Genomic DNA, 25999 nt, shown 5'->3' with positions numbered 1-25999 from the left:
ACCTCCCCAGAGCCAGCAGCAGGGCAGCAATGCCTCAATACACCTGAAAAAAAACAACACCTGAAAAAAACAACACCTGAAAAAAAACAACACCTGAAAAAAAAACAACACCTGAAAAAAACAACACCTGAAAAAAAACAACACCTCAGCCCTGAGCACCTCTCCCTCAGCCACTCCCTGGTCCCACCAGCATCCCCCTGCCCTCAGAGCAGCTCTGCAGGGATGGCAGAGCCTGGCATGGGCTCTCTGAGGTGCCCACAAGGCCAGCAGCATTTATGCACAGCCCACATTGCCCCCCGCCCTCTGGAAACCCTCCTTTCATGCTCTAACCTGTTTTCCTCGAACGCTTTCCTCTCGTCTCGTTAGTTTAAAATTTATTGAAATATTTAAATCACAAGGCCAAACAGCTGTCTTCAAATAAAATCACTCAGATCATAAAGCTGCCGTCTGTTTTCTTGAGGAGAGCAGAGCATGTGACTCTGAGATGTGTGTATTTATCTGTTCATACTCAGGGGGCTATAAAATAAGATGCAAACAGCTTTCCCCCACGGGGGCAAAGGGGAAATGAGGAGAAGTCTCCAGGGTCTTTTAGGGGTCAGAAGACAAAAGGAAACCTTCTCCCCTTCCCTGGCCAGCAGTATATAAATAAAAGGCACTGAGCAAGCTCATGTGATGCAATCAAGCATTTGTTTCCATGCTGGAGGTAAATACAATTTGCTGGAGCTGTTTACGTCCCACCGAATGCTGTGTGTACAAAGCAGTGCATTTATAAATATCCAAATCTATATTTAGAGGTCAGAGCCTTCTTTGCAATGTTACAGCTAAAGGTTATCAGGCAGGTCCCACTGGAGGAGCTGGCGCTGGGGGATCTGTCTTGCATCTGAGAAAGGCAAAACCCAAACTTTGCTCCAGGCTAAGATATAAATGCTCACTCTGGCCCTGACTTCCTTCCTGCCCTCACCTCCGCTCGATATCTGAAGGGTTTGCAGAAGTCAATGCTGAAGGTACAGCTAAAAACATCCAGGGCTTTTAAGAACACTTTATTGATGCGAGTTCATTTCCTAAAATAAAAGCCCCTAATAAACCTTAATGTCACGTATACATTTAAATGGGTGCAGGCTGCCTGATGAGAGCTGAGACGAGGAGAAAAACAAGGTTCTATTTCCGTCCTCAGAACGGGATGGTGCTTTAAAAACCCACTGAATTTGGAGTCATGGCTCAGCATCCCTTTGTGGGGTCAGGGTGGGGTGATGGGGGCTGAGCTGGCTGTGCTTGGGGCTTTTCCTGAGCTCCTGCAACTCCCAGCTGCCCACAAGGAGCTCAGTGTTACACACAAGGAGCCAAATAAAAAACCCCCACCACCCAACCCATTGGATTTTACTGCTCGCTTGGAAAATGGGTGAGAATCAGAGCTAAAGTGTTGATTTGAAAATTGCCCTTGTATGGAGAGATCCCTCCTGGTTCCTGTGGACAGAGAGAGATCCCTCCTGATTCCTGTGCCCTTGGGTAGAGAGAGATCCCTCCTGGTTCCTGTGGACAGAGAGAGATCCCTCCTGATTCCTGTGCCCTTGGGTAGAGAGAGATCCCTCCTGGTTCCTGTGGACAGAGAGAGATCCCTCCTGGTTCCTGTGGACAGAGAGAGATCCCTCCTGGTTCCTGTGGACAGAGAGAGATCCCTCCTGGTTTCTGTGGACAGAGAGAGATCCCTCCTGGTTCCTGTGGACAGAGAGAGATCCCTCCTGGTTCCTGTGGACAGAGAGAGATCCCTCCTGGTTCCTGTGCCCGTGGACAGAGAGAACCCTTCTGGCAGCTCCACCAGCACACAGGAACAGAGAGATCCCTCCTGATTTCTGTGCCCTTGGACAGAGAGAGATCTCTCCTGACTCCTATGGATAGAGATCCCTCCTGGTTTCTGTGCCCTGGTCTCTGCAGGAACAGAGAGAAATCCCTCCTGGTTCCTGTGGATGGAGAGAAATCCCTCCTGTGCCCTGTGTCCTGGGAGAGAGAGAGAGAGAGAAATCCCTCCTGGTTTCCATGCCCTGAGCTCCAATGGCACATGGAGAACAGAGGCTACAGGAACCCTCCTGGTTCCTGTGCATGGGGACAGAGAGAAATCCCTCCTGGTTCCTGTGCCCTTGAATAGAGAGAGATCCCTCCTGGTTCCTGTGCCCTTGAATAGAGAGAGATCCCTCCTGATTCCTGTGGACAGAGAGAGATCCCCCCTGGTTCCCATGCCCTGAGCTCCGCTGGCACATGGAGAACAGAGAGATCCCTCCTGCTTCTCATGCCCTGGGCTCCACAGGATTTTGGGGCTCAGGTGAGAAGGGTGAGGGTCTCCTCCTCCTCCCCCAGCCCGCAGGACAGGGCTGCACACCCAGGCAGTTCCTCACCAAACACAAAGATGCTGCTGCCTCCTCTCCCCTCTCCTCCTTCCCCCGTCCCTGCGACACCAAGGCAGGAAAAGCCACTGGAACACAGTCGTGTAAAAACCAGCCAGCATCTCCCTGTGAGGATGACACAACAGGCTGGGAGCTCTGCAGCAGCGAGGCTGGAGGGGTGTAGGAGTGGGGAGAAGGAGGGGACAGCTCAGCCTTTCCACCAGAGCCCCTCAGGAGGGGCTGCCACGCTGGATGGGCGGTGATGGACGAGCAGCGAGGGAGACAGCCCAGCCACCATATGCCTGTCTGAAACATCACAAAACACAGACAGGGAGAGGGATGGGGAGCCCAGAGGTGCTCTGAGGGGTGGGAGACAGGCAGGAGAACAAATGAGCTTCACAGATCCGAGCTGACAACTGATGGCAGCAGGGGGAGAAGAAGGAAGAAGCAGTTATGGATGGGCACCGCGTCCCTGCCTTGCCCACACGCCCGTCCTGCTGACCCACACAGAGCTGCAGCTCCTTCCTGGCTGGTGACCAACCCTCATTATCCCACTGGGGATGGAGCAGGCTCTCCCTTGGTCCCCAGAGTGCCCCAGAGCTGAGGCTGCAGCAGGGGCACAGCAGGGAGGGCATTTTCCTGCTGCCTGATGAGCTGCCCTGCCCACCAGCACAGCCCTCCTTGTGCTCATCATTCCTGTTCCACCTCCAGCAAATCACCCATGTGCTCATCATTCCCCTCCACCTCATCATTCCTTCACCTCCAGTGGTCTGAGCCCCACATCCCCCATGGAGAACCCACTTGGGAGCGTGCCCATGCTGCAGGAGAGGCAGAGACAGCTTCCATCCTCACCCAAAACCACCCAGTAGAAGGAAATTCACCATTTTGTGCACACACACACACACACACAGCTCCACCTCTGAGAGCAAAAGTAAAAGATGAGACCACGAAGCCACTCATGGCCGATGTTATTTTGCTTTTAGCTGCACAACCCAGCGAGCTGTTCTGGGCTCCAGAGCGTTCCCATAATTGGGATTCTGGCTCTGGTGCCAGCCCAGCTGCCCTTGGGCTCGCCCTTGCTGCACCCCCAGCTGCCACACGAGGCAGGGGGGTGACAAGCCTCATCTCTCACACCTGTCTGTCTGTCTGTCCTGCCCCAGACACCACACGCAGCTCGGAGCAGGGCACAGACTGCTCCACGCTCAGCACCCCAGGTGGCACCGAGCACAGCTGCAGCCTTGGAACACAGAGAGAAAAAAACAACCACAAAACAACCACAAAAACATCGCCAGGGAGAGCTCAGACACCTTCCCCAAGAGGTGCTTCTTGGGGAAAAAGATAAACATTGAAATTCTTCTGGAATTTCCCCATAACCAAGCCATGTCAGCTGGAATGAGACATCTCTCCCTGTTATTTCCCACCTCCTGCTAATTTCCAGAGCAACCTGGAGCAAATTTGATGTCATTCCCACTGCCATGCACAGCATTAAACCCCCCCTTCTCCTCCTCTCTCTTCCCTTTGGTTTCTGGGCTGGAGCTTTCTGCTGCTTTAGTGGAACTCCATCTCCCTTTTCCACAATTTCTCCAGATGGAGAATGAGCCCAAGGTGCTCCACAAAATAGTTGTGCTTTGAATTCCTGTCTAGGAAGGTGGGATTGGGGTCCAGGAAGGTGGGACTGGGGTCCAGGAAGGTGGGATTGGGGTCCAACCATGCTCCCAGAGTTTTCCTGCTGCTCCCAAGATTTGTCTCCTTCTCCCAGGATTTGTCTCCTGCTGCCTCCAGGGTTTCTCTCTCTGCTGCTCCCAGGGTTTCTTTTCTGCTCCCAGGGTTTCTTTTCTGCTCCCAGGGATCAGTTTTACACACACAGCTGCTGTTCTTCTCTACCTGTACATGGAGATCCCTGCCCTGAACTGGGAACAACCAGAGGAGCAGCTCTGTCGCCTCAGTGGACGGGGAGATAAAATGGGGAGCAGGAAGGATGGGAGAACCAGTGGGAATGGAAAGACACCAGCAGGGAAAATGGCCCAGAGTGGGATTCTTGGGGCTGACCCCTGGGCCAGGATTTGGACTTTGCTGATCCTCGTGGGCCCCTTCCAAGTGAGGAGAAGTGGGGCAATTTGGAGAGGAGGGAGGTGCTCAGAGCAAGGAAGTGAGGGTTGGATGGAGGAGAAAGCACAGAGCAGATGAAAACAGGAGAGAGCAGCCAGATTTGAGACAGATGGAGAGTGGGGAGCAGGGATGGGCTCTTGGGAATGGGTCTGTGCTCCACAGCAGCAGCGTGGGGGAGCTGCACACAGGCTACAGGAACACGGCTCCAGAATTCACATTTTTCTTCAGGAAAGCTCCAGAATTCACATTTTCCTTCAGGACAAGTGAGAAACCTCTAGAATTCACATTTCCTTCAGGACAACCAGAATTCACATTTTCCTTCAGGAAAGCTCCAGAATTCACATTTGCTTCAGAACAACCAGAATCCACATTTTCCTTCAGGAAAAGTGAGGGAGAAGCACTGGGGAGGAGTGTCTATGGATGCACTCCACAGGATTGAGGACACCCCTTGGAGAGCTCCTGCAGACACTCTGAACCTCACAAAATCCAGGGTTTTACTGACAGGTTTTGCACCTTTTTCTTTCCGAGGGCTGTTTCTCGGTGCCTCGCAAATAAAATTAAAATGAGGGTTTTCTGACAGAACAAACAAACAGGGAGTGAATTATATTCCATTTCCCCGTCAATAACTTCTCCCCAACCCAGTCTTATCATCATAAAAAGTCCATTAGGCAGTAATTGGGGAGGGCAGGGCTGGCCCAGGGAACAGGAGCATGCCTGCTCCCAAACTGGCCTTTTCTGGGAAGGCAGACAGGATAATTATAGGCTTCAGATGGAGACTTCCTCTGACTGTCAGCAGCTCTTGGCTCCCTTCAGGGAGATGGCACTGGCAAGGTTGGGCAGAGGAGGGTAAAAAAAGACTGAGGATGGTTTTATTTTAGAAGTGAAATGCTTGCACCTGGCTATTCCCCTGCTGCTGAGCCACCAAAGCCCTCACCTGCCTCGGAAAGGCTGGGTTACCACAGGATGCTGTCCCCCTGTGGGCAGGGGGAATGTCACTTGGAGGATTCCTTTCCACCCCTCTCCTTTCTGCAAGGCCCCAGAGGAGGAAGGACAGCAGTGAAGGACGGCACTGGAGTTAACACACACAGAAAATGGTGAGGAAGATGCTTGGAGGATTCCTTTCCACACCTCTCCTTTCTGCAAGGCCCCAGAGGAGGAAGGACAGCAGTGAAGGATGGCACTGGAGTTAACACACACAGAAAATGGTGAGGAAGATGAAGAATTAATTTAGTACACCTTCACGACACAAATCCAACAGCCCCAACCCTGTGCCAGCTCCCCTTGTGCAGGCAGCACATGCCAGGCTGCTCTCACACGAGGATGGTAATCTGGGGATCTGGCACACCCACACAAGCTCCTGCCTGCAGTGCCCTGGGATCCAGACCTTTGGAAGCCTGCAGCACTGAGGCAGGAGGAGGCTGAGGCTACCAAAAATCTGCTCCTAATTCTGACATCCAAGGTGAGAAAAACCACCTTATCCTGCCTGCTGGAGGGGAAGCATAATCCGTGCTCCTGGTCTGTTTAAATGCTGGTTTTCAGGGATGGGCTGCTCCTTATCACCTGGGAGCAGCAGCTGGGATGAATTCATCCTGCTCTGACAGGATTCCTCCAGGCTGCACATCCCCATGCATGGAAAGGATCCACCTGCCTCCATGGCAAACAGGATGAGCCCCAGCTCCAGGGAGTGGCACCTCGACACAGCCCAGGAGAACACAAATCCTCCAGCTGGGATTCATGCAAAGGGTCAGGGCACGTGTGGTGCTACACACAGGGGATGGAAACTGCCGGGTGAGACAGGACAGGGAGTTGTGTGGCCATTCCACAAAGCTCCTCCTCCCCTGCCTCAGTTTCCCCACCTCCCTTCCCTCACCCATGCCACGGGGAGCACAGCAGGTGCCCCAGCTGCTGATCTCTGCTCCCACCAAGCAAGGAGTGACCAGGTGGGGATGCAGGTGGAGCTCTGGCCAGGATCCTCCTCCACCTGCTGGCACTACCAGGAGAAAGCTGCAGGTGCTGGTGAGCAGCAGGAGCTGAGGGAGATGAGCACTGGTGTAATGGAGGATGGCAGCCTGGGATTCACAGAACTCACAGAATCACTGGGTCGGGAGAGACCCTAAAGATCATGGAGGCCAACCCAGCCCCAAAACCTCAGTTAAACCCAGTGCCACATCCAGGCTTTGTTAAACACACCCAGGGATGGGGACTCCACCACCTCCCTGGTCCCTGGGAATTCCCAAAACTCCCCCAAATTCCCAGAATGACCAGATTGGAAGAGATCCTAGAGGTCATAAATCCAACCCAGCCCCAGCACCTCAATTAAACCCTGGCACCCAGTGCCACATCCAGGCTTCGTTAAACACACCCAGGGGTGGTGACTCCACCTCCTCCTCGAGCAGAACATTCCAGAACTTTACCGCTCTTTCTGTAGAAAACTTTTTCCCGATATCCAACCTAAATTTCCCTTGATGAGGAAGCTCCAGCAAGCACAGGAGCGTGGCCAGAGAGGACCCTGAGGGTACCCTCTATCAGCATCTCACCCCAGATCTGTCCACACGTCCCATAACAAGGTATAACAACCCAGGGCAGAGCCAGAGACCCCAGGAGCTGTTCTGGCAACTTAATGAGGGCCCCTTGTCCATCAATGACAGCAATCCCAGGCTGTTAGCCAGCAGCAGCTCTGCCCTTGCCATATCGCTCAGACAGCTTCTCCTCCAGCCAGGTCATTGGTATTGGCATCCTGATTCACCACCCACCTAGGAAAGAGCCAGCTGAAAAGGATTTGGCTCTTTGCTCAACCTCCACTGCTCTGTTGGAGTCGCTACAGAACCAGAGTCCACAGGGGATACCAGAACATGGAAAAACATGTCAAGGGATGGCTTGTCCTGCAGCCCTTCCAGGCACCAAGAAAAAGATCCCTCTCCCTTTCACTGCCCTCGAGGGGCAGCTACTGGAATTAATCACAATTAGTAGTTCCACAATTAAAAGCAGTGTATCATAGCACTCACAGAGAAAAAAAAAAACCACAAACGCCCTCAAAAGCAAGCAGATCCTCCCCAAACAGACAGATAAAGGGAAATGAGAGCTGCAGGATCTTCCTGGCTCCCTGGGAGATCACTGGAGCCAGTCTCAAGGTGATCTTTAAGAGCTGAACTGAAAAAACAACCTCACACCATCTTTTCACAAATTCATCCAAACAAATCAAAGTCCAGGCTAAAGATTTGTAAGATCTGTCAGCACTCCTAGCAGCATGCTCAGACTAATTTATAAATAAATCCATGGATTCCAACGGAGGTGAGGGAGGATGAGGACACAGTCAAATTAATTTGACTTTATTAATTAAAAAAACCACCAAGTTTCATCACCCCACCACTCTTTAGAGGTTGCGTGAGAGTGGGGGGAGCTACGCTCATTAATTATGCAGAAAATGCAAAACTATCATCCTCTGAATGAGTTTAAAATAAGGAGAAACCCTTTCAGAATGGGGAGAAATTACTCCCCAAGGCAGCTGAAATTTCTCTTGCAACTTCAAAGGACAATAAATTATTCAAATCACTCGCGCCACTCGCACGCTCTCTCACTCTCTCCCCTTCTCAATTTTATGCTCCTGAGTCAATTAAAGATTTGGAGGACTCGGAGAAACTTTGTAGAATGCTAAACCAGTTGCAGCTCCTTCTATTTATTTTTTTTTTTCCCCCTTCTTTAAAGCTTTGCCTTTCCTCTCGGCCTCAAAAGGAAACAGCAACGACTCCGCGCGCCGCGGATGAAACGAGCGGCGCTGCTTCCACCCCGCCCGTGGAAACGTTTCATGTCTGCACCCACCAGGGTGGGACAGGGCTCTGTGTGCACGATTCTGGGAAAACAGGTCAGCCCAGAGTCCCTCCTGTCAATGCCTTAAACCATTCATCCCAATCTCCCCTTTCAAAGCCAGAGCAGCAGACGTCCAAAATGCGTTTGCGCTGCTCTCTCCTCGATGTGGTTGCTGCCACATCCCAAAGGTCTCTCTGTCCCTGGGATCTGCTGCTAAATCCCACAGGGGCTGCAGGAGCAGAGCCCAGACTGCTGGAACCTAATCCTGAGCCCAGGAACCAAACCCGGGGCTCGTCAGGGGATGCAGGAGGAGAGCCCAGGATGCTGGAACCAAACCTGGGGCTCATCAGAGACCCCCAAACTGCTCAGGGGCTGCAGGAACCAAACCTGGGGCTCATCAGAGTTCCCCAAACTGCTCAGGGGCTGCAGGAACCAAATCTGGGGCTCATCAGAGACCCCTAAACTGCTCAGGGGCTGCAGGAACCAAATCTGGGGCTCATCAGAGACCTACAGCGATGCTCATGAAATGCAGGAGGAGAGCCCAGGCTGCTGGAACCTAATCTGGGGCTCATCAGAGTTCCCCAAACTGCTTGGGGGCTGCTGGAACCAAACCTGGGGCTCATCAGAGACCCCCAAACTGCTCAGGGGCTGCTGGAACCAAACCTGGGGCTCATCAGAGACCTACAGCGATGCTCATGAAATGCAGGAGGAGAGCCCAGGCTGCTGGAACCCAAATCTGGGGCTCATCAGAGACCCCCAAACTGCTCAGGGGCTGCAGGAACCAAACCTGGGGCTCATCAGAGACCCCCAAACTGCTTGGGGGCTGCTGGAACCAAACCTGGGGCTCATCAGAGTTCCCCAAACTGCTTGGGGGCTGCTGGAACCAAACCTGGGGCTCATCAGAGCTCCCCACGCTGCTCAGGGGCTGCTGGAACCAAACCTGGGGCTCATCAGAGACCCCCAAACTGCTCAGGGGCTGCAGGAACCAAACCTGGGGCTCATCAGAGACCCACAGGGATGCTCAGGAACTGCAGGAGAGCAGTCCAGGCTGCTGGAACCCAAATCTGGGGCTCATCAGAGCCCCTCACATGGCTCAGGAACTGCAGGAGGAGAGCCTAGGATGCTGGAACAACACCTGGGGCTCATCACACTGAACGAGCAAGGGAAGCCCTTGCTCAAAAAAGCCAATGGAGGCAAGGCAAAGGAGCGTTGGGAAGGTGCAGTCACAGAGTGAGGATGCTCCCCTCTCCCTGGCCAGCAGCCTGTACCCTGGTTAGCTCCCTGCACAGAGCAGATGGTGTAAAACGTGACTGTTTTCGTGAACTTTAACAATCCCCCAAAAAATTAAAGGCAGCTGCAGTGCGCAGAACATCACAGCTTTCTAAGGTGGGAACTGGGACCAATTATGTTGCAAGAGAACATCCTTGACTGGAGGGGAAGAGTGGCAGGGAGTAAATAAAAGTGTTCTTGGGAGATTGTGTCTCACAGGCCAGCTCGAGCCCAGATTCCATCCCACGCACGCAGGAATGACATTCCTCTGGTCGGGCGTCCTTGAAAAACACTCTGCCTGCCTTCTAAGAATAATACTGGGCTTGCCAGGCCACAAAAGGGAGGAATCCCTCACAGATTCCCTTCAGTGACCCAGGAGATTTGTGCTGAGCTGGTCTTGAGAAGACACAAGCACAGGGACAGAGGAAAAGCCAGCGTGAGGCTCTGGAATGATCCCGTCCTTCCTGGCAAGGGCAAGGAGTGCTGGTGAGAAAAGGACATGAAGAAAGAAGTCTTGGCTTCTTGGCAAAGCCTGACACAGAGGAACAGCCCCAGTTTTGGCATCCAGGTATGAAGACAGACATTTCCCCCATCCCGCTCCTCTGCAGGTGACATTTTCGCACAAGCCACTTGTTTACACAACAAACAGATGCTCTTTTCCCCTAACTTAACCATCTAATGAAGCTGAGCAGAAAGAGCCTCTGGCTGGGAAAGGATCCTTCAGCAGCAGACACCCATGGCTGGGTCCCAAACACCGTGGCTGCTGCTGTCCCCAGGTGCTCCTCAGCAGAGATTAATCCAATGAGCATTCCCAGCGTGGGGCACAGCTGAGACCTGGCAAGTGACAGCCCCCTCTGCCCCCAAGGAAGCTCTTTCGACACATGATTGATTTCCTCTCTGGATCCTACAGGAGACACAAACTTTCCAATTTGAGTTATCTTAAAAAAAAAAAAAAGAAAAAAAAAAAAAAGGAAAGATTCATCACTTGATCCAGTCAGGCAAGGTTTAATTTAATCAGGCACTTAAACAAGGTGACACAGAAGCTTAATTCAGTGTCCTTGAGTGAGACAACAACCAGCCCAGAACCCTCAGCAAGATCACAGCTGGCACATGGAGAAGGCAGCAATGGGAAGGGAAGGGCAGTGCACACAAGGACAGGGAGATGTTCCCTGCCTGCAGAGGCAACTGGTGCACGAGGAACAGGAGCAGCAGGTGGATCTGGGCAGGAGAGCAGGGATCTCCACCTGTCCAGGATGATTCAGCTGCTGTCTCCTCTCTCAGGCCCCACTCACTGCAGGGACAATGTGCAACTCCAAGGGAAAACTCCACCACGCTCCAAATGATGACAAAACCTCCTGTATGCTCCCACCTTAAATTCATAAATTCTACTCCTCCTCCAGCCCACCACTGTGGGAACCCAGGACATCCCTCTGGCTGTCCAGGATGCCAGGACCCTGCCAGGGGGCTCAGAGACCCTGGCACAGAGCCCAAACACCTGTGGGTTTGATTATGACCCATGGAGCAAGTTACCAACCTTAGATGAAGATCTGCAAGCCACAACTGTTTAAGTAGAATATTAGTGAAGTTATCACGGGGTGGGAAAGTAGATTTTGGGGTTTTGGTATGGAGGTTCAGGGAGGCAAGATGGAGGGAACTGGGTGTGTCCAGCCTTTCTCCTTCTTCTTCTTGGCCTCCATCTTCTGCTGTGATGGTGGCACGATTAGATTAATTTAGAGTAGAAGCTCACTGTCGAACACAGGTGATAGGTATTGGAAAGTAATTGTAAATATTGTACAGGTAATTTTTAGTATAAAGACATGACACTGCCCTGGGGGCAGGCAGAGTGCCTGGACTGTCCTGCTGGATGGACCTCAGCAGGGCAGGAGACAATTTTTTATAGATAAGATACAATAAACAACCTTGAGACCGAGAAATGAAGAGCTCCAACTCATTCTTCAAGCGTCTGAAGAGCGTTTGGGAAGAGAGACTTTTAACAATCTTGGGGTCACAGTGACCCAGAAAAGCCCTGAGAAGCCACCAGCTCCTGCCCCTGGTGTCACAGAGCACAGCCCTTCCATGCCCCACACCTTCAACAAGGCACCAGCTCCCAAAACACAGCCTGAACATGGACCTGGAGGGGCCCCAGTGCCATCCCACCACAGCTTCTCCATCCCACCACAGCTTCTCCATCCCACCACAGCTTCTCCATCCCACCACAGCTTCTCCACCACCTCTGTGAGCCCCACGTGCTGCAAACCTGGCTGCTGCCTCTGCTGGATGCTCACAGAGCCCCCCTCACACGCACCTCCCATGAATTACTGTGCTCTGCAAATTAATGATGGAGCAAGGGCAATTAAAAGGGAAGAAAGCCAGGGTAATGCATCATAAAAGGGGCTTTATTCTTTTATTTTGTCAATTGCAATTTAGATTTAATTATTTATGGTAATACTTCAGAGTGTGCTGGTAAGGCTTCTATACGGTGATTTATAAAAGGAAGGAAATGTAAGTAATAAGTAATGTTCCCTGCCCTTAAATCTTTGCTGGGGTGGAGAGAGCCATGCACCAGCCTTCTGTGTATGCAAAGTGCCAATTAGCAAAGTGCTATTGTAAAACACAAAGGTTTAATCAATGAGAAAAATCCACTTGAAAACAGCGAGCATGCTGATTCCAGTCAGAAAAATGGCCACATTTCCTTGCACTAAATGGCTTTTTATGTGCAACTGAGGAGCACTTGGAGGGGGCACGTGGTTCCTTCGGGGGGCACAGGGGCCTGACCACTGCCCTTGGCCAAAAGCAGCTGTGCCCTGCACATCTGGGCAGGAGCAGCTTCTGCCCAGCTGCACCAGGGACAGACAAAATGAGAGGTTTTAGGGTGCTCAATCTGCACACACAGAATGGGAGGTTTTAGGGTGCTCGGTTATTCTGCATGCACAGAGTGAGAGGTTTTAGGTTGCTCACTCATTCTGTGCACAAAGAATTAGAGGTTTTAGGGTGCTCAGTTATTCTGTATACACAGAGTGAGAGGTTTTAGGGTGCTCAGTTATTCTGTATACACAGAGTGAGAGGTTTTAGGGTGCTCAGTTATTCTGTATACACAGAGTGAGAGGTTTTAGGGTGCTCAGTTATTCTGTATACACAGAGTGAGAGGTTTTAGGGTGCTCAGTTATTCTGTATACACAGAGTGAGAGGTTTTAGCATTCTCAGTCATTCTGCACATACACAGTGAGAGGTTTTAGGGCTCTCAGTTATTCTGCACACACAATGAGAGGTTTTAGGGTTCTCACTCATTCTGCACACACAGAATGGGAGGTTTCAGGGTGCTCAGTTATTCTGTATACACAGAATAAAAGGTTTTAGGGTTCTCACTCATTCTGCACACACAGAACGAGAGGTTTTAGGATGCTCAGTTATTCTGCACACAAAATGAGAGGTTTTAGCATTCTCAGTCATTCTGCACATACACAGTGAGAGGTTTTAGGGTGCTCAGTAATTCTGCACACAAAATGAGAGGTTTCAGGGTTCTCACTCATTCTGCACACACAGAATGGGAGGTTTTAGGGTGCTCAGTTATTCTGCACACAGAGTGAGAAGTTTCAGGGTTCTCACTCATTCTGCACACACAGAGTGGGAGGTTTTAGGGCTCTCAGTTATTCTGCACACAGATTAGGAGGTTTTAGGGTGCTCACTCATTCTGCACACACAGAGTAAAAGGTTTTAGGGTGCTCACCATGGAGTCTTTATGGCTCTGGGTGTGTGAACAGGAAACAGCAAGGCTTGGTGCTGTGCCCGGGTCCATCAGCAATTTGGGAGCAATTCCTCTCTCCAGACTCATCTGTCTCTGCTGCCTGGTTCCTCTCAGCTCCAAGGGGCACAATTGGCTGTGCAGCTCCTGGGGAGCCCTCCCTAACTCCCTGCAGCCATGCCAATTCACGGTACTCACACAAACAGCAGACCTCTCAAGAAAAGGATCATACTTTCCATTTAATGGCACCACTGAAAATAATCATGGAATCAGTAATTTCCACTTCCATGGCTGCCTTTGAGCACATGGAAGAAACAAAGAAAATGTCCACATTCAACCAAAGAGAAAAGAGAAAGAACATGCCTGTGTCACACACCTTTCAATTATTGTTCTCTTCAGCTTCCCAAGGAGGAACAGCGGGCAGAAAGTAGCGTGGTGCTTTGGATTTTTAATTTAAATGGCAGTTTCCTTTAAATAGAATGCTCCTGCCACAGAAAGATTTAAATCACTGACTGAGATCAATTAGCCTGGGAGAGAAGGGAAGTATTTTAATGGTCCTTTGATTGCAGAGGCCACAGAGCTGCACTGGGAGAGAGGAGAGCCCCAGCTCAGCCCAGGCTCTGGGATCTGCTCCCTGCCAGGCTGGGAGGTGATGCCCTTCCAAAATCCACAGTCCCAGGGGTTTCCCCTCTCTCTTCCCAGCACGGTGTGCCCGGGGGCTGCAGGGCCTGGGGTGAATCAGGGCAGAAATGGGGTCAGCGCCGTGGCCAAATGGAAGCTGGCCAAGGGATTACAGGAATGTGACAGAGCCCGGGGCCATCTGATGGGAGGGGACATTGTCAGAGCAGGGACAGCTCCTCTCACAGGCTCTGCAGCTGTGACAGACAAAGCTGTTTGCTGCTTGCAGCTCAGCCTGGCTGCAATGGGATCACCCAGGAGCCCCTCCAAGGGCAGGAACCATCACCAGCTCACTGCACACTCATCCTCAGCAGGCTGGGAGCTCCAGAGACAGCTGGCACCAGGCAGCATCCCCAGGGCACAGGGCAGGGAGGTGCTGGCACGCTGCAGGTCAAGAGCAGACACAACATCTGGCCCAACATCTGCACAGCGAGCAGGTAAGAGCAGCCGGCCCCTTCCCAGCAACCTGCAAAGTTCCTGCACGGACATCTGTGAGCAGCCAGAGGGAAAACAGCACCCAACCCTCCCAGTTCAGGATCCAAGGACACTGCAGAAATACGGGAGAGGGAAACTTGGCTGCAAGCAGAGCAGTGCCAGATTTAGCAGGGCTCAGGCCACACCACGGGTGCATTCTGTGTGTGGCCAGCACCAACCCTTCCTGAGGGCACAATTCCCCCAAAAGGGCTCTGGAGCAGCCAGGCAGCACGAGGGATCTCCCAGCTCTGCTGGAATCCCTGAGCAAACCTCACCCCAAAGAGGAGGGACACACAAGGTGTTTGTTCCTTCCCAGGAAAATGAAAAGCACGAGAGAACTGAGGTCACTCAGCCACGGTTTGGAGAAGCCTTGATGCTGCCACGTCCCTGTCAGCACTGAGCACACAGGACCCCTGTGCACTCAAAATTCAAATGGACCCCAATTTTCACAGGTATCAATTGGGGCTCTCCTTACACAGAGAGGCTGCAGAGCTGCAGCACACCTGAGCTCTCCATCCACTCCTGCAGAGATGGACTTTGCTTTGCAAACTGATTTTGCCAGGTGCTGTTACAGGAAACCAGTGGCAAGAACAAGACCCTGGAGTCCTGACTCCAGATTTCCACTGATTCACAGTGATTTCCACTGATTCCCCACTCCTGACTGCACTGCACCAAGAGCCAGGAATGGAGATTCCCAGTTTCACAGCCCACAAAGCCACCCTGGGCCCACAGAGCAGCCCCCACTGACTCTGGGTGCTCATAAAGACCCTGCATAGCATCAGCTCCATCACCAACGTAGGATAAATCCCTGGATAAATCCTGGGGCAAAAGGCAATTCCCTGCCACACTCTGCAGTGCTGCTGCCACTCCACTCAGCTCAGCTGAAGCTGTGGGTCTCTTTTTGGACACAATTTGAGGTGCAGACTGATCACCCCACCATGAACCTCCCAGAGCCCAGCTCACTCGCCAGGCTTACGAAATGAAAAAAGAATAAAACACAACATTATCTTCCTGCACGTGAGTGCTCCTCTCTGCAAAGAGGGATTAAGCATGAACCCAGCAAAACTCAGAGAGAGGCAAGGGCAGGCACATCCCCACTTGCTTGCTGCAGAGAGGATGGAAAGGACCCTTCCAAAAACATCTCCCAGCAACAAAAGGTCGCGGATCCATTCAATCCCCGTCATCCTAATAAACCCTGATAACCAAGTGATTACGTGAAAAGCTGTCAAGGGCTGCACTGACCAGAGCAGCCCTCTCACCAGCTTCAAGCAGCTTTGCTGGGGAGGAAAAAAAACCCTCATAATTCAATCAGCCTGGAAAAGTCTATTCCCCACTGATCCCAAGCGATCAGCCTTCATGTCGAAGGAACATTACACTCAAGTCACTGAAGATTTTCACTTCTTTTTTTTCTTTTTTTCCTTCCCCTTTTCATTTTTTAAAGCAGGAATTGAAAGGCAGCAAAGATAAAAACTGTGTTGGACTGGAACTGGTTCACTCAGGGGAAGGAGAAACACAAATGCTCTTTCTTGAAATGCTGTTTGGAATCCAGCCCCAGAAAGGAACCTGACAATGGTCACCAGTGAAAGGCAGGAGCAGGAGGGGACAATATGGGTGAGATGGGGTTGGAAAAGGTGGGGGAAGGCTCTCAGGCAGCTTCCCCCCTTCTCTCCAGCTCTTGGGAACAACCTGGAACTCAAAGCAGGCTGTGAGGACCCAGCTGCCCGTGGGGCTGGGAAAAATGGAAAGGCACTGGTGGAGAGTTAAGGGTGGTGGGAAATGAAAAACTATTGAGAATGGTGAAGAAAGGAGCAGGGAACAGCAGAGTCACTCACTCTCAGCAAGGCAGTCCATCAGCAGCACGGAGAGGACGTTCACGAGGGACAGCAGCGAAGACATTCCAGGGCTGGGAAGGATCCTCATCCTCTGCACAGGCCCTGGGCCCCGGCCGGGCAGGCTCCGGCTCAGCCTGGTCAGCGGCGTCTCCCCAGCCTGGTCAGCACCTGTGGGGCACAAAGGGACAGATCTGAGGGGCTGGGGATGGCCAGGGGGTGGGCAGGGGCTGGGCAGGGCCTGAGTGGCCATGGCAGCGCACGGGCCTGCAGGGACATGGGCACCTTCCCTTCCCCGGGGTGGCACTGAGCACCCACCCAGCTCCATGGGGTGAGCCTGGCTCCATCAGGGGCTCTAGCTCCACGGGGTGAGCCCAACTCCATGATGTGAGCCCAGTTCCATGGGCAGAGCCCAGCTCCATGGGCAGAGCCCAGCTCCATCAGGGCCTCCAGCACCACGGGCTGAGCCCAGCCCCATGGGTTAAGCCCAGTTCCATGGACCAGCCCCATGGGGTGAGCCCAGCCCATTTTTAACCCATCAGGTTCAGCCCAGCTTTAACCCATCAGGAGTTTAACCCATCAGGTTCAGCCCAGCTTTAACCCATCAGGAGTTTAACCCATCAGGTTCAGCCCAGCTTTAACCCATCAGGAGTTTAACCCATCAGGTTCAGCCCAGCTTTAACCCATCAGGAGTTTAACCCATCAGGTTCCCTCCCTCACCAGCACAGGACCCAAGGACCCTCTGAAAGGGAGATTTTTCCACAAAAGCACAGGGCAAAGAAGCAAACCTAAAATGGATTTAATTCCAATATAATACCTCACACATGAAAAACCCAGCAAGGAAGGCAACAAATCCCCCTCAAGAGAGATGCTCCTGCCCAGACAGGCTGTGCTCCCCCACCACAGAGCCAGGTGTCATGGGGATGTCCCAGAGCCCCTTTTGCACAGCAAACACACACTGGAAATGTTCCAGCAAGGCTGGGGCTGCAGCAGTCTGAGAGCCCCTACCCACTCAGTGCCTCAGTTTCCCCACTCGCAGCACACAGAGGAACTGTGGAAGACAGGATACCTGGAGCAGGGTGTGCCACGGCTGATCCCGGTGGATCAAACCCACACAGCCTCCATGGGAGGTGAGGGAGATTTTCTGCCCTGGAGCAGGGGCAGCTCCAGCTCAGCACCAGCCTGCTGCCCTCACCCTGCCAGCACATTTCCATGGAGACAACTGCTGCCTCCAAAGGGAGCTCCCTGCCCACAGCTTTACCCTGATCCCAGTGCAAAGCTGCAGCGGCATCAGGGCAGCTGTGTGCTCTCACCCACCACCCCAGTGCTGTGTGTCAGCGCTGGGAAATGCTTCCCCCAGTCCCACAGGTGGGATCTGCCCCAGAAGGGCTGAAAATAGAGCGGAGCTGCAGCCACAGCCTCCTCACGGCGTTGGCAGCTCAGAGGTTTCCATCAGGGATAATGGCCAGAGCCGGGCGAGCATCGCTCAGATCTGACGGATTCCTTCCCGCTATCGTTGCTCCAATTAGAAATCAAACCCAGGGTTTATCACCTTTTGGAGGAGAGCCAGGTAGGAGATATTGTGCAATGATCAAAGGCTTTGAGAGGACTAAGGGGATAGTGAGGCTGTTGAAGCTTTCTGACACACATCAGGGTGGGAGAGCGTCGGGACAGGCAGTGTGAAGGGGCATTTTCATCTTTTTCTGTCCCATTAACTCTCCAAGGCTGAAGTGTGCAGAATTAAAAGAAAAGCCAGGATAAACAAGACGTCCCCATACGTACTCAGCCCTAAAGAACAACTTTTCAGAGAGAAGCTTTGCACTTTGAGGATTACAAAGCCTCTGCTGTGTGCTCTGTGCTAGCCCAGATCCACCGTGCTTCAGAGCACAAATACTGGAACAAGAAAAAGGGGAAAAAAAAACCCAATCCTATCACTGGGAGTCTCTTCAAATGTTTGCTCTAGACACACTCAGAGAAACACAGAGAGGCTCCAGCCAGCCCTAGCTCGGGGTTCACAGGGTTCCAGGGCACAGAACAGCACGTTGGGGTCTCTTTTGTGGCTGTCAGGGGCGAGCAGAGAGTGGGAACAGCGTGAATGGCTGTGATGGGAACTGTTAATTAAAGTGGGGATGTGGCAGCGGTGCCAGCACAGCACAGCACACAGAGAGCTGGGCTGCAGCTCCCTGGCTCTCCCTCCTTCAGTCACATTCCCACCAGCGAGGCTGGCACTGCACAGAGCAAGGATGCACCCGACTATTTTAGGTATTAAAATCAATGTGTATTATTATTAGGTATTAAATTAAATTAAAATAAATATAATAAATAAATAAAATAAAAATGTATTAAAATAAAACCCAACAAACCACGCTGGCTCAGCCACCATTTCAGAAACTCCTGCTTTCCTTTATCAGAGCAGCATCTCCACCCCCACCAGAGCCAAAAATGCCACCAAACTCCTCCTTGAGCCTCCTGTGCTCCCCAGACACGGCACCAATGATCTTCCACAGCTGAGAGCAGCCAAGAGAAGCAGCACATCCCCAGAGTCCCCCCAGGATGGAGCTGAATGTCAGGGAAATGTTCAATGTTCTGCCTCCCCCAGAGAGAGGAGCCTGGCAGCGCCACCCTCCCACACCCAGCACGGCTTTTCCTGCCCTGTAATGGGCTCTGAAGGAGAAGGTCTGGAAAAGGGGATCCAGAACAGCTCCAAGACGAAGGGAGGAGATGCCAGAGGGTGACACTTCCACTCCAGCGCTAACGTGCTTCCCCAGCCCCTGCCGGAGACACAGAGCGCTGGCAGAGATATTAGGGCATGTCAGCTTCAATCCAGCAGCTCATCCTTCAGAGCAGCCCCGTGCCCGCATGAGGGACTGCCAGGACAGCAGGGTGGGCACCCACCTGGCTCCCCTGCGGACGGGGAGGACAGGCTGGGGCAGACCTTGCCCTGGAAGTGGGAATAGACACAATTCCTGCCCCAGAGCAAATCCCCCTGCTGCCACACAAGGAGGCTGAAACCCAGTGGGAATTGTTCCGATGAAAGCTCCAATCCCAAAGGGCTCTGCCATCCCTGCTCACCCCTCCTCAGGGCTTACCTTGCTCTCTCTGGAGCAGCTTTGCTCGCCCCTGCCTGTCCCTGAGCACCCAGCCAAGCTGCTGGCACCAGCCAAGCCAACATAATGGCACTTTTCCTGTGCTGCTCCACAGAGCTGCAAAATTCACTAAATTCCCTGGCACGGGGTCCCCTGCAACACAAGCAAACCACCTAATAGACCTCAATCCTTGCTAAAGAATGCAATTAAGTGAAGCCATGGCCCCCAGTGGGGTCAGATTTGCGCTAGATACGGTCACATTTCAGGAATAAGATTAATTCTTACAGTAAAGGAGCTCCTGTAAGACATTCATTCCTGTGTGCTGCCTAATCTCCAGCTCTAAGCAAGGCCATGTGTGCAGCCTGTAAGCACAGGGCATTATTAAAAATAATAAAAGTGAGGAGTGTTTGCAAGGAGCAGCTGCTGGGAGGCAGCCAGGAGCCAGGGGAGCGAGGCACAGTGGGTGAAATGCTCTGGAGCACCCACATTTCTTAAGAGCTTAAGTTCCCCTGGGAGTCAAAGGGACTTAAGCTAAGCTGCTAAGATGCTTTTGAAGATTTTCCCCCCAGCAAGTCCCGTTTCAGAGGGTGCTGAACACCTAACTCCCTTAAGCTACTTTGGGAATGGAGGGGATACTGCAGGAGGGGGTTTGGCTGCCTTGGTGCTCAGGGACCAAGAGAGAAACGCTGCTGGAAGCATTTGGGAGAAATTAGAGAGGGAAATGCTGCTGGAAGCATTTGGGAGAAATCAGGGAGGGAAACGCTGCTGGAAGCCACAGTGGCAGACACTGGGATGGGGCAGAAGCGTTCACAGGAACGCAGAATGCTGCAAGGGACATTAAAAATCATACTGGGGACAGGGACACCTTCCTTTAGAGCAGGCTGCTCAGAGATGGCCCTGAACAATCCCAGGGATGGGGCATCATCCACAGCCTCTCATATTTTGCCATATGTTACCTGTTCTTAGCCCCCACGGAGCTGGTAATTGAAACATTTGCTGTGTGTTTGAAAAAAAATCCAGCAGGGAGGAACCCTGTATTCATTTCAATATGACAACTTGGAGAAATAAATCACCAAAAAAAAAAAAAAATTAAAAAAATTAAAGAAATTTTTAAAAAAAGCACTTGGGCTTCTTTTGTGTTTCACCTGATTGTGTGAGAAGGGCGATTTTAAAGAAATTCTGTGCAAAAAGTTCCACCAGGGTCTAGGAGATGATTAAATATCTTCATTTGCAGCAGCTGCTGTGGGAGAATTGCTCCCATTAGACACATCAATGGAAGCAAACACCTTGCAGGCAGAGGGCTGCACTGGGGGCTCCTCCTTGCAGCAGCAGCAGCTTCGTTTGTGCTGCACATTAACAGGGGGCACCGGGTCACTCCATTTCCTCCCAGCAACCTCTTGAAAGAGAGAAGGAAAAGCTTTTAGCACAACCACCAGCTCGTTTGGCACCTCCCCTGGGGAGGGCAGAGATGAAATTTGGATTCGCTGCCCCACAGCTCCAGCTTGCCCCTCTGGCCTTGGCAAAGCCAGGGATGGGACAGGGAGCTGGCACCCACCTGGGCAGTGAGGGGGTGCCAAGGTGCAGAGATGGCTCTGGAGCCCTGAAGAGCCCACAGGATGGATTGGGCTGCACAGGACCCCAGAGATCCCCTTGTTCCCCTCAAAATCAGGGATGGCACTCAGGGATCGGGGTACCCAGGGTACCCAGAGATGCTCTCATTCTAAAGGCAGGGATGGCACTCAGGGATCAGGGTACCCAGAGATGCCCTGGTTCCCCCAAAGGCAGGGATGGCACTCAGGGATTGGGGTTCCCAGGGCTCCAGAGATGCCCTTGTTCCCCCAAAGGCAGGGATGGCACTCAGAGATCAGGGTACCCAGGGTACCCAGAGATGCTCTCATTCTAAAGGCAGGGATGGCACTCAGGGATCAGGGTACCCAGGGCCCCAGAGATGCTCTCATTCCCCCAAAGGCAGGGATGGCACTCAGGGATCAGGGTACCCAGAGATGCCCTCGTTCCCCCCAAAGGCAGGAATGGCACTCTGGGATCCCCTTGTTCCCCCCAAAGGCAGGGATGGCACTCAGGGATCCCCTTGCTCCCCCAAAGGCAGGGATGGCACTCAGGGCATCCCTGGGGTACCCATGGTACCCTTCCAGCCTGGCCTGCAGCCCTGCCAGGGATGGGGCAGCCGCACTCTGGCTGCTTTAGCTGCCATCTCCACCAGCTGTGCAGATCTCAAATCTGCCTGATCCTACCCAAAAAAAAGGAGGTGATGGAGCATTTCCCTGTCACTGCCCTGCACCCCAAAGCTGCTGGACAGAGTTTCCCCTCTGGGCTTGAATGCAGCTCCCCAAGGCACTCCTGAAGGCAGGCAGGGTTTGGCAAACACAATCAGAGCAGGCAGCAGAGATCCTTCAGAGTGAAGCACGGCTGTTTATCTATCACGGAGTCACTTAGATCTTAAAAAAATATTTACAAGAAAGAGGCAGAGCATTATCTTCCACGGGGAAACAAACACAGATGGAGGGAAAAAAAAGAGCTTTGATCAGGACTGTCTCGGTCCTATTTGCTGCTTTTCATCCCCAGATCTCCAAGTGCTTTAATATGACAGCATTATCCCTTTTTACAATGTGGGAAACCAGAGGAAACTGCAAACCGGGACAGCTCGCCGTGTTTGCATGTACACGCACACACAGAGCCTCTCTTTCTCTCCTTTTTTCCCCCTATGGCATTTCTGCTCCTCCCATGAGTGTGAAGTGCCCAGCACTGTCCCCAGTGGGCACAAGGGACATTCTGGGGCACAGCTGTGTGGGAGCTCCAAGACTCGCTGCTCCCTGCCCCGTGTGTGATGGCACAGCAAGGGTTAAACCGTGGTCACTGCAGGACAAAGCAGAGGGAGAGCTCAGGGCTGGGCTGGGATGGTCAGGAGGAATTAATTTCGCCCTGCAGCGACAGCTGTGACAGGCAGGGATGTGTCAGGAGCGTTCAGCAGGTGCTGCCCAGCACGGACAGGGCACAGGAGGAGGAGGGAAGAAGAAGACGAAGAAGACGAAGAAGACGAAGAAGAAGGAGAAGAAGGGGAAGGAGGGGAAGGAGGGGAAGGAGGGGAAGGAGGGGAAGGAGGGGAAGGAGGGGAAGGAGGGGAAGGAGGGGAAGGAGGGGAAGGAGGAGAAGGAGGAGAAGGAGGAGAAGAAGGGGAAGAAGGGGAAGAAGGAGAAGAAGGGGAAGAAGGGGAAGAAGGAGAAGAAGGAGAAGAAGGGGAAGAAGAAGACGAAGAAGACGACGAAGGAGAAGAAGGAGAAAGAGGAGGAGCAGGAGAAAGAGGAACAGGAGGAGGCACAGCTCCCCAGTCCAGGCTGCAACCTGCCCTGGGAGGACCCCAAAGGATCCCCTTGCTCAAAATCCAGACAGAAACAACCCCAGAACCACCAGAGCATCCTCCTGAACCAGAGCAGAGCAGATGTGGCTCTCTGCAGGGCTGGGCTCTCCTCCAGGATGCACAAAGGGAAGGATCTGATCCAGGCCCCCCGTTCTCCTGCCCTTCCACACAAACTCTCCCCATCCTTCAGCATTTCCCAGCAAACCAGCCCAATCTCTGCCCAGCGCCCCTGGGCAGCACAAGCCGTCAGCTGAATTGCCTTGTGGCTCAGGGTAATGCCTCACGTTTCCTTTTCCCTGCCTCTGAGCTTTATTTATTTATTTAGGAAGTCATTCATCATCAGGCCCAGCTCAGCTGCCTGACAGACTGGGAGCTCCTCGGGGCACAGGCTGCATCCCTGTGTGTCTGTGCTGGCACTGAAAATGCTGGGAAGGAACTGCATCCCAGCCCTGTCCTGCAGCTCTGCCAGGGCCACCAACACCACCCTGTGACACTGAGCACGGCTAAACCACCAGCATTCCCATCCCAGGGCCGCCAACACCACCCTGTGACACTGAGCACTGCTAAACCACCAGCATCCCCCTGCCAGGGCCATCAACAACGCCTTGTGACACTGAGCATGGCTAAAACCACCAACATTCCCATCCCAGGGCCATCAACACCACCCTGTGACACTGAGCACTGCAAAACCACCAGCATCCCCCTGCCAGGGCCACCAAATCCACCTTATGAGAGACAGCACTGCTAAACCACTAACATCTCTCTCCCAGGGCCACCAACACCACCTTGTGACACTGAGCACTGCTAAACCACCAGCATCCCCCTGCCAGGGCCACCAACACCATCTTTTGAAGGGCAGCACTGCTAAACCACCAGCATCCCCCTCCCAGGGCCATCAACAACGCCTTGTGACACTGAGCATGGTTAAACTACCAATATCTTGCTCCCAGGGCCACCAACACCATCTTTTGAAGGGCAGCACTGCTAAACCACCAAAATTCCCCTCCCAGGGCCACCAAATTCACCTTGTGAGAGACAGCACTGCTAAACCACCAGTATCTCCCTCCCAGGGCCACCAACACCACCTTGTGACACTGAGCACTGCAAAACCACCAGCATCCCCCTGCCAGGGCCACCAACACCACCTTGTGAGAGACAGCACTGCTAAACCACCAGCATCCCCCTCCCAGGGCCACCAATACCACCCTGTGACACTGAGCACTGCTAAACCACTAACATCTCTCTCCCAGGGCCATCAACACCACCCTGTGACACTGAGCATGGTTAAACTACCAATATCTCCCTTCCAGGGCCACCAACACCATCTTTTGAAGGGCAGCACTGCTAAACCACCAAAATTCCCCTCCCAGGGCCACCAAATTCACCTTGTGAGAGACAGCACTGCTAAACCACCAACCACTGCTAAACCACCAGTATCTCCCTCCCAGGGCCACCAACCCCACCCTGTGACACTGAGCACTGCTAAACCACCACCATGAATTCCAGCCCAGCAACACCCCAAGCCAAGAGCCTTGGGAAACACAAAATAAATAAATAACTAAATTTCCTTTTTAAGGCCTGCAGACCTTATGGCCAGCCTTGTCTGCACATCCCTGGGCACCAGGCTGGGGGATGCCATGGGGTTGCTGCAGTGCCCTGTGCTCATCACTGAAAAACAAACAGGGAATAAAAGTAGGGAAGCAAACAGGCAAAGTTTCTCCTAATTGCTGTTTGGTGGTGAATGAAAATCCTCGTGGCAGCAGCACAGCTGATGAGCTGTTTGCTCTGCTCACACCCCATGGAACAGGCAGGGCTGTGCTCCAGTGAGGAGGGGACAGAGGAGCAGCCACAAACCCCCCCAGCAAATCCCCCTGCAGGCCTGGAGGGGCTGCTGAGCTGCAGCAAGCAGGATGAAGAGCCTTGTCTTTCTTTGTCCTGGCACAGAGCTGCCTTCATCACCACCCTGCTGATTAGTGACCAGCGAGGAAAGCTAATCAAGGTGATTAGGAAGTGTTCTCCTCCCTGGGCGTTGCTCAGGAGGGCTCAGGGCAGGGTGGCTCCACATCCACAGGCCCAGCAATGCCTTTTGTCCAACGGTGCTGCCACCAAGCCCCACTCAGAGAGCACCCCTGGGCACTGAGATGTTCCTGGGCCTCCCCTCTGGAGCTCACCACGCCTTCTCCTTCAGCACCCACGTGCCAGGAGCTCCAGCCCTGCCAGCCAGCACAGGGGGTTAAATTCCACAAAGAGGATTTGGTTCTGAGCTTGCAAGACAGAAGATGAGCAAATCCCTTCCCTTGCTCTGGCAGGAATCCTGTGTCTCAGACCCACCAGCCAGGGGAGATTAAGAAAGGAGGGGAGAAAGAAAAAAACCCATCCATCACTTGCTGCTGTGATCTCATCTGAGTTTAAGAGCTAAGCTGGGAGGATGCTGGGTCACTGCTTGGGCTGGTGGAGCCCTGCAGACCTGTGGACACCAGAGGAGACTGGACAGAGTCTCAGGCTGCACTGCTCAAGGTCAGCAGCGGGGTCAGGAGGCCACATCCACGCTCTGTGCTTGCTTTCCTTGATTTAATCCCAGGCTCTCTGTCTGGGGAAGCCTCTGGCTCTTGTCACATCCTTGCAGAGAGCTCCAGCTGCCTCCAGAAATCCCCCTCATGCACTGAGTGAAGCCCCACAAACCACAGCAACGTGCAGCAACCCTCAGATGCCACGAGCCAGGGGTGCTCCCAAGCCAGGCAGGGCTCTGCTGCCATTCCACCTCCCGTACAAAATGCAAAATTAAGAGGTTGCTAACCAGGCAGAAACCGGGAGTGACACCATCCCCAGAGCACTGCAGCTCCTGCCTGACAGCCTGATCTCACCCAGCTGGTCTGAATGTGTGTTCCTCCCCTTCCCTGCAGCTGCAGAGCCCAGCCCAGAGGTGGCTGCTCACACTGCCTGGCATCCAGCAGCCCCTGCACAGCCCAGCCACGCATCTGAGCTGCCTTAAAACATTCATAAGCATTTGGAGGCTGGTACCATCGCTGCTGTAGGAGAGGAGCTTGTGGCAGCACCCTGGGAGAACATCCCCATTACCCAGCACTCAGGAAGCCTCCACCTGCTCGGCACGTCGGTTTGGATTTCACTCTAGAGCAGCAGAAGGGCTCCTCCTGACAAGCTGCTGAGATCATCTCGGGGTCTTGGTGGCAGTCAATCAGCAGCAGGATCAGCAGGACGAGGCTGGCTGAGTGATGGTTTTGCAGGGCCGT

The 25999-nt window shown here is 53.0% G+C and overlaps 1 protein-coding gene across 1 annotated transcript in view; it reads right to left on the bottom strand.

Moving 5' to 3' along the window:
* The window catches only part of PTPRS (protein tyrosine phosphatase receptor type S), a 128648-nt gene that overhangs the window by 79573 nt on the left and 23076 nt on the right, over positions 1-25999 (bottom strand). The window contains exon 2 of the mRNA XM_058821107.1: positions 16290-16457. Within this exon, the coding sequence (XP_058677090.1) occupies positions 16290-16377 (88 nt within the window). The 5' untranslated portion in view covers positions 16378-16457. The remainder of the gene's footprint in view (positions 1-16289; positions 16458-25999) is intronic.

This window comes from Ammospiza caudacuta, chromosome 28 (genome assembly GCF_027887145.1).
Source record: "Ammospiza caudacuta isolate bAmmCau1 chromosome 28, bAmmCau1.pri, whole genome shotgun sequence".
NCBI lineage: Eukaryota > Metazoa > Chordata > Aves > Passeriformes > Passerellidae > Ammospiza > Ammospiza caudacuta.
This window is presented reverse-complemented; position numbering and strand designations above follow the sequence as displayed.